Source organism: Eutrigla gurnardus (assembly GCF_963514095.1).
Source record: "Eutrigla gurnardus genome assembly, chromosome: 2".
Lineage (NCBI taxonomy): Eukaryota > Metazoa > Chordata > Actinopteri > Perciformes > Triglidae > Eutrigla > Eutrigla gurnardus.
This window is the reverse complement of record NC_139916.1, coordinates 12,476,156-12,484,918: the sequence shown is the minus strand read 5'-3', so window position 1 is coordinate 12,484,918 and position 8,763 is coordinate 12,476,156. Positions and strand designations below refer to the sequence as shown.

The window sequence follows — 8,763 nt, the reverse complement described above, 5'->3', positions numbered from 1 at the left end:
AGGAACTTGTTGACACCTTAATTGTGACTATATATATATCACCAAACATCAGTGACACACATGAATAACATAGAGGGATACTGAAATGAAGAAGGGATGCAGCGTTTAAAGGAATAGTTTGACATTTGGAGAAATCAATCCTATTTTTTTATTTGAATTATTTTCTCTTATTGTAAAGCACCTTGTAAAATCTATAAACAGAGTTTATTGTTATTATTTTTAAAGGAGCAATAAACAATATTCAGAGCATGAATATATCATCACACAACTAATGCTAAAGATATAGTGGAGTAATATCGACCTGAGAAGAGAATTAAGTCGCTGTCCCTCTGTGTGTGTTGTCTAACCTGCTCTGTTCTTTGGGGCCATAGCCAGTTGGCCATGTAAAATTTTAGTGCATGTAAGTGTACGTCAGCATGCCACGATGGCTAGCTCACGGCTCATAACACCTTACCAACGGTGTCGTCTTGGAAAAATAGCACCCACCTTCCATTTCCTCAATACTGTTTTAGCATGTTTGCCTTAGTTTGTATTGTTAGTGACTGTTAGCGCTGTTAGGAGACGACGGAAATTCACTTTATGAACTTTGGTTCATCTGAGCCAAAACAAAGGTCCTTTCACAAAACTAGAAACATTAACAATTAATTTTATATATTTTTTTGTTTGATCTTCTGCTCTAAAAAACTGAATTAAAAAAAAAAAAAAAGCAGCAGAGCGATGTCTTGTGTTTTATCCTCCCATACGTAACTGTCCAACTGTCTCATCAAGCATTGATTTGGTCTCAGCTGTCGGTTCACCAGATCACAGCAGGGACCTTTTTTGGAGCCATAAGCAGAATTTGATATCCTCACACGTAACCCTACCCCACCCTGCTGCCCCAGAGCGTAAATCGAGTCACCTGGATAGAACGTCATGATGAAACTGTAAAACATTGTGTTCTCATTAATAGTTAACGAAAAAAGTACTGTCACACAATATAGAAAAGTTCAAAGTTATACCACTTGAAGCCCCAAATGTAATTGTTCAGAAACAATTTTTGTCATTTTTGACATTCTGACATTTGGAATTATGAAATGACATCATAAAAAACCAGGATGAACGACCTTCTTTTATTGCCATCTAGTGACCACAAAAATGTCAGGTATAGGCTGGGAGTAATATTATAAATTATTATAATTTTTTACATTGTTTCCCCTGAATGTATAATTTGCTTTTGTTTTATTTAGAAAAATCACATTAATATTCATTTGATAGTATATTATTATTATAACACTCTGACACATCGAATGTGTTTTCATATTGACATGACAAAAACATACTGTCTGTGAATAAATACAGGGCATTCTTTATCCTGTTGAGGCTTATTGACCAAAATCAACAAAAATACAAAATATAAAAAATTATCACATGAGCGTTTAAAAAAATCGTTTCGAACTTATTTTTTTAACAATATAAACAGGCTTACATAGCGTCCGTGTAAACCAAATTGACTGCTGATATTTATTTTAAATATAAAATTTAGACTACGTTATTTTCAGAGTCAACTGATTTAATTAGCTCAGCGGAGCGAGTGGAGTTGATGCGAGTCGGTCCGTGAACGCACCACGCCTGTCTGCCGCTGCTCTCTAGTTACAGTATGGCGGCCGGGACTTGCGGAGGAGGACAACTTCTTGTAGATTCCTCCCAGAAAACTGGAGGAAAGCAACGGCTCTAACTCTCCGCCGTCTCCGCGAAACACGGCTTTGGAACCGAGACAGACGACGACAGCGCAACTTGTGTGTGTGTGTTTTTTTTCCGGAGTTTCCCTCCCCTTCTTCTTCTTTTTTTTCCTGGAAGATAATCGAGCTGGTGTGATGCGTGAGGACCCGCAGTCAAGAAACTCCCCTGATTTTTTCCGCGTCTGTTTCTGCCCTGACTGTCAGTTAGCCGGCTAGCCGCTCGCTAGCTCACCTCCTTCATGCTAACGTTCGCTCGCGGGGCTCCGTAGTAGCCAAAGGGCGGTCATAGCTTGCTGCTTTTTATTTGCTCCGGGGGACAGGGATGGCATTTCGCCTCCATCCGGTAAGCGAACTGTCCGAGGAGGGTGGGGAGAAAACATTTTAAGCACCTAGTTGTGAAGTTTGTCAGCACTCATTAGCCTAGCCTAGCCTAGCCTAGCTTGCTGGTATAACGCCAGAAAACGTTGGCCGAGAGTTAGCGCTTTGCCTGTCCACTAGCGACCTAGCCAATTAGCATTTTAGTTGCACAAGAAGACCTGCTAATCCCCCTCCCTCCCGTTCATCCCGGCTGAGTGTTTTGAAGCATCCGCACTAACTAATTCAGACGAAGGGTAGAGGCTGAACTGCTTTGGTTGGCCTAATTGACCGTTAATGTTTGATAACTCAGGGATGTGTATGTTTTTTTTTTGCTAGGTGTCGTTAGCGACCTTTTTTAGGTGTTCCTGCGGAGGGAGTGGTAACGTCAGGTAGCTAGACGAGGTTCCCTGCATCAGGGGCGACGGTGTCTGTTCAGATTATGGCTGTAAGTGACAAATAGATAAGAGACGACACAGTTATTAAACGCCAACAAAACGTGTGTAAAGCCCACTGGCGTGTTGCACATGGGGTGTGTGCCAGTTGTTAGCTTGCTGCAAGACGAGACACATCGCAGCTAGGAAAAGCGCGAATATAATGTCCTTCAATGTCCCCGATATACATTAAATAGACGTATTCCTGTATTGATAACTCATTCGATTAGCAGTCACCGTTGCTGGCGTGAGCTGCTGCTATCTGGAAGGTGAATAACCGCGAGTCTGCGGTGGTTGATGGCTTCCATCGTTCGCTCCAGTGTTGGAATAGTTTGATGGACGTGGGAGGCTGTTTTCTCGGCTGTCAGTGCTATACTCAGTCATGTATGTCTTGACACATGGCACCCTGGTCTGTACATAGTGCCTGCTGACACATTTAAGTATCGTTATGTAGCTTTGGTGGACAGTAAGCGAGGGGAATGTCTTGTCTCTTTTCTACCTGTTGGTTTGTTTTTTTATTTTCGTCTGTTTCAAACACAGGAGAGTCTTGTTGATTCGAAGAGGGAAAGCGGTGCAGCCCAGGCTGTGCACAGTGGACAATGTTTATTAGTTAGTGCCTAGGATCCTAGAGGACTAACAGTTCGGCCTACGTATAGGCCACAGATATTGTAGATTATTCGTTGGGGATTGCAACAGAAGGCTGCCACTCTGGATCAAGAAAACCTGTCCCTCGTGTCCGGTTGGAGTAACACTCTTAAGCCAAAATCAATGCCTTCGGCGCTGGCTGTGTTCGCCTGCCGACCCAACTCGCACCCATTCCAGGAGCGGCATGTGTACCTGGATGAGCCAGTCAAGATCGGCAGGTCGGTGGCTCGGTGTCGGCCGGCTCAGAACAACGCCACCTTTGACTGCAAGGTGCTGTCCAGGAATCATGCCCTGGTTTGGTTCGACCACAAGACCGGCAAGGTAAGAAGATGATAACGACTCAAATGATCTTTCTACCGACAGGGAACTCTGCTCAGGCCATAACATATTCAGGTTGTTCAAGGGTGCGTTCATGTCAAGCATGTCATCCTGTAGACATGGCCAACGCTGTACTTGGAGGGTCATACATAATCCCAGTTGAGTACTGAAAACGATTCCAAAACCCATGGGTAGAAAGACACAGTCGTTCCTCGTGCTAGGAATACTCAAAAGAACAAAAACCTATTTATGTCCTACCCAGTCCAAGACACTCTAGCAAAACCATCTCAGTGTTGGGGATCATTTCACACTTTTCAAACACAAAATATAGAAAAAGTTGTACGTTTGGTTCCCTTTTGTTTGAAATATAGGCCTATTTTACCATCTGCCCTGATTTGTAAAAACATGGTTTCATCTTATCCTCATCTGCGCTGTTTCATTTCACACATAACTTGAAAATAAAATTGGCTTTTTTTGGGAGCGCTAGAGGCAAAATCTCATTGTTATGCCTTTTATTTGACAGGGGACAGTGTAGAACTGGGGGAGAGAGAGAGATAGACGGGGGCAAAACATACAACAAATGTCCCAAGGCCCGGAATCAAACCTGGAATGTCACCTTTACATGGCATGTGCTGTAACAACTCAGCTACCTAAAGGCACAATCTTAAGCTCACCCTGACCATCCTCATTGTGTGAGTGTGATTGTTGGCTCATTTTCCAGACGGGGCTTAAACTTAGTTCTGGATTAAACAAAATCGAATGCATATATCCATTGAGGAATGTCCTTAGTCCACTTTACTTGATCCTTCTCTGGGAAGCCAACCTGTAATTTCTCTAAAATCCACAGGTCTGATGGCTTTAAGCGAACGGCTTTGATCTGTGTGTTGTTGTAGCATCTGTCCTTGTGCAGCTTCAGCGTGTCTGTAGTTTCTCTGAGGAACAGGTTGAACAGGCTGAAACAACCACGGGATTAACCCAACTATGTGGCATGCAGGGACTTTGAAATACTGCTTGTGTGTGTGTGTGTGTGTGTGTGTGTGTGTGTGTGCTATTTATAAGGACACCAGCAGTGTCATCCTTTCCTCTCTTCAGGGATAAGTGCGCGCGCACACACACACACACACACACACACACACTGATTGACCAACATACACTGATTTCAATTATTTTTTTTTAGGATGGATCAATTTTGTTATTATCACCAGAGGTTGTTCATGGCTCAGAAAAGGGCTTAGCTAGTTTTGTATACTTTCTATAATTAAACTTGTCACTGACTGGCTCAAAAACGTCAGCAGCAATCATTCAAGAAAGTCTTCACAGGCGTTTGGGAGGGGGGGGGGGGGGGGGGGGGGGTGCTGCAAACTAAAACTTTTGAAATTGTGTTCCAGAGTGGAATCTTTTGAATAGGCAACTCCAGCGTAGCTGTATGAACTAGCAAAACCGGTCTTCGTGGAAGCGTTGAATTCATGGCTCCACTTCACACATGTGTATTACGTTTGCAGTCAAATAGCCATGCGCAAGTAAGAAAGCTGATACAGAGCTGTGTTTGTGTTGTTATCTCTGATAAATGTATTAACGCTGCATCATTACTGTGATCCGCGGAGACTGATTGTTTGCATGCACCAAATTGTTAAGAAGGGCTGTCTGTTAGAAAGTTTCACCACCAACTATTGACCTGGCATGTGTGGATCCGTGTGCGGATTGTTCTCAAAACAATGTCTTCTAAATGTGGAACTTGTTTAAAATGCAAAGGAAAATTGTTCCTGTTTTTAGCGAGACCTTATTCATTGAGGGGTTAAGTTGCCATTGCCAACCATGACCCACAGTGTCCCTAGTCGCAACTATAAGCTTAAATCTATGGCATTTATACTGCATAAATTAGCCTAGTGGATGGCAGACTTTTCCTTGTTTTTGGCTCTTCTGTTCTTACTTAATTTTAAGTCACCTAATCTCCTGAATCTCTGTTGAAAGAGAGCAGCTAATATTGCTAGCGAGGGCAACAAGTTGGCAGACTGCCGAGCGTTTGATTGCCGTCTCTCTGGAAGAAGAGGAGAGGAACTAGCGCAACAGTAAAGGACAGCAAAACCTAGTAAAGGCTCTCACACTGAGATAAAATAAAGTACACATAAATTAGATAAATCATTAATCTTTGTTCTGTCAAGTGTGAATATTGCCATTATCACCAGATTTTTAAATTATACCGCCGTTATCACACAGACACACACACGCTCATGCACACATGCATACACACAGAGAGGAATCAAGCACATAGATCTGGCTTGCCTAACCAATACCTCATAACCGTTTCCTCTTGTAGTAAGAACAGTGTTTCTCACATGAGTCTGCAGTTTGTTTGTTTAAAAACGAGTCTACAGTTTCACTTTGCTCTGAAAGGTTGACACTGAGCTTGTTCCTTTCACCTCAATTGTTCTGCATTGTGACCGAGAGCGTGGCGATCGATTCAGGAGCACAAAAAATGGAATAAGGTAAAATGTCAATGGATATTTTTGTTGTAACGTATGTTTCGCTGCACATATCGACACCCAATGGCTTTTGTGCTTAGCAGTTTTCACCTCCACCGTGTCTTTGTGAGATAAGTGTGCACTGGAGAGAAATGGGGGTTATTGGTAGCATCCTATGATTGATGAACTAATCAGTCAGCTCAGTGATCCAGCGCATTGCTCTGATGTACATAATGATAACGTCAATAATAAAGCCACTTACAGTAGGAGTCTACTCCATCACGGATACATGCTCACTTCTCAGACTCGGCTGGAAAAAGAAGAAAAAAAAAACACAACATGATGACATCATGTCTTTTATATTTGGTCAATTCTATTGTTATGCAGCCAGATGGAAATGTGATTAAGGATTGAGAATAAAGCACTGTCATTACATGTTATGTACCGTAGCTTTCACATGTAACAGCCTCCCTCTCGGACTGTTGCCTTGACGCCGTCCACTGTGAAGAAAGGATGAACTAAGTGACACGACCGCAGCTGGTGGGAAGAACATCTGAAGGGGAAATAATTAAGTCTTATTTAAGCAGCAGCCATCATGGGAAGGTCAGATCAGACCCAGCTGCTCCTCTCTTAACCCTGGAGGTCCTGGGACCGCTGTTTGGGGAACTACTGTGCTAGAAGAGCTTAGATCTGTCAGTCAGACAGGCTGCAGTCCAACCAGAGGACCAGTCACTCAGATGAGATGTCTGCTGTTATTTACGGTCGCTTACTACTTCCTTCGTCTGTAGCTTCACAAAACTGTCCCAAGATTGAAATCTAATTAACGTACATATATAATCGTTTTTGTCTAGCTTTTTTTGCCAGACATTGCCTGTCGCTACATATTTTCTATTTATAGTTATTTTATTATTAGTGCTACACAAACCATACGTCAAGCCCGGCTGAAGTGTGTTTACATTCCATGAAAACGGGACAAAAGCTTTGTGACCATGCTAGTTGTCTAAAATGTTGCAAATGTTAGCTGCAAGTTGTTTTACACAGTTTACACAAGTTTGTCTTTGATATCCTTCTCAACATGGAGATGTTGAATGTTGTTTGTACAAGCAGGTTAGTTAGAAAGCAAAATGTTGGATTGTCATGCTTCCCGTTTCATTAATACCCAGCTAGCGAGTGTACATTCTGCTGCATCACGACTGCAGCTCTGTGTGAAAATGACGTTGGAGCTAAATTTGTCTTCTCTTGTCCTGCTTATTCCCCTGCTGGTGGCCTAAATGCCCAATGCAATAGCTCACATGAGGGTCTGCAGCATTGTTCTGCAGGCCAGTGTCACGTTTGGTCAGGGATTTAGAGTTGAGAAGTGAAAAGAATGCAGGGTAGACCCAGACTTTTAATTATTGTTTGAATGAATAGCTTAAGAAGTCTTATGAGTTTGAAGCCACGTGGTTTAACCAGGTGTTAATATCTGTCTGCGAGCAGGAGCTTGTGCTGGGTTCCACGGGGGGGAATATCCCTCCTGCAAGGTGAAAACAAACCATGTAATTTTAAATTTCCAGTGTTTATTGTCCTTCCATGGTCAGTTATGTACAGATTAGCTGTGCCTGTCGCAAAACATGTGGCTGTTAATGAGAACATCAACAAACTACTATTTTAACCTTAGGGAAAGATTTGTAAATACGATCTATAATAATCCTTCCCAACCAAAAATGAATTTTATGAGAGGCTGTGCTTTTGTACTTCTGTATGTCAAACTGATCTGTTGCATGTTCTTGTTGCCCCTTAGCAAAGGAGACTGTTGTAAACTTCAACTGCCTTATAGTAAACTTACCATAAAAAACGTAACATAAATTATACAAAGCAGGGCTTTCCACAGTTGTATGGAGGAATCAGCTGGGGGGTCTGGGTGCAAATATGTCATCTGTAAAACCCCAAATTTGGTTCCTTTAGCACATTCTATGGCAATGATTTCATCATATACACAAATTGAAATGATTGGATATTTTAGTGAGTTCGCCTACGTGATTGGGCGGCTGAGGCTCAGTAGTAGAGTGAGTTGTCCTCCCATTAGAAGAGCGGTGGTTAGATTCTCTGCTGCTCCAGTTTACGCCTGTAAACTAAATGTAGTGTAAAACCCCTTGTATGGTCGAAAAGACCAGAAAGTCTATAATGCCCCAAAAGCGCAAAGACAAAACTTGCTGTAATTTTCATCATTATTTTATTATTTACACATGTCTGTACATTTAATACCTCTGGAAATGTTTTCCCTGTAAAATCATATTTATATTCAGAAAATCAGATTCTGAAAACTTTAATGCAGTAGATGCACCAGATTTAAGGATTACTCGGCCATTGGGTTACAACAGAAATTAATTTTCCAGGATCTTTCATCAAATGGATGCTCATCAGGTGTTGTTTGTGCTGGTGGAAAGATAATGTTATTGTCAGTGTAATTGTTTGGTTATAATGAGTACACACCCACATGCCCTATAGTAGATGAATCATTAGATTGCTGTAGGCTGCAGGTGGGGTCCGATATGCACCGAAATAGACGACACCTTTTCCACTCCCAATACCGTTTTTTTTTTTTTAAATGTTCGAGCTGGACTACGAGTGACGATGTAGGATTTTATCACAGATTGGGATAAAATCAATAAGTTGGTCGTGGTAAATTTCCATCATCTGAATAATCGTAAATATTGACACAAGTGACTTGAAAAAAGAGTTGGCATCATGTTGGAGATTTGGAAAATAGGGCCTGATTTATATTAAAAAAAGGATAATATTCTTATTTTTATTATTTCTATTATACTTTTATAATAGAAATAAATAAAATAT

At 41.6% G+C, this 8,763-nt stretch overlaps 1 protein-coding gene across 19 annotated transcripts in view; it reads left to right on the top strand.

The window, feature by feature from the left end:
- Window positions 1–1,624: 1,624 nt before the first annotated feature.
- Window positions 1,625–8,763, top strand: part of slmapa (sarcolemma associated protein a) — a 52,395-nt gene continuing 45,256 nt past the window's right edge. For 17 of the 19 annotated variants that reach the window (XM_084026135.1, XM_084026134.1, XM_084026141.1 and 14 more), the window contains exon 1: window positions 1,625–3,472. In XM_084026135.1, the coding sequence (XP_083882261.1) occupies window positions 3,275–3,472 (198 nt within the window). In that variant the 5' untranslated portion in view covers window positions 1,625–3,274. The remainder of the gene's footprint in view (window positions 3,473–8,763) is intronic. The other 2 variants (XM_084026131.1, XM_084026137.1) reach the window with 2 other exon arrangements.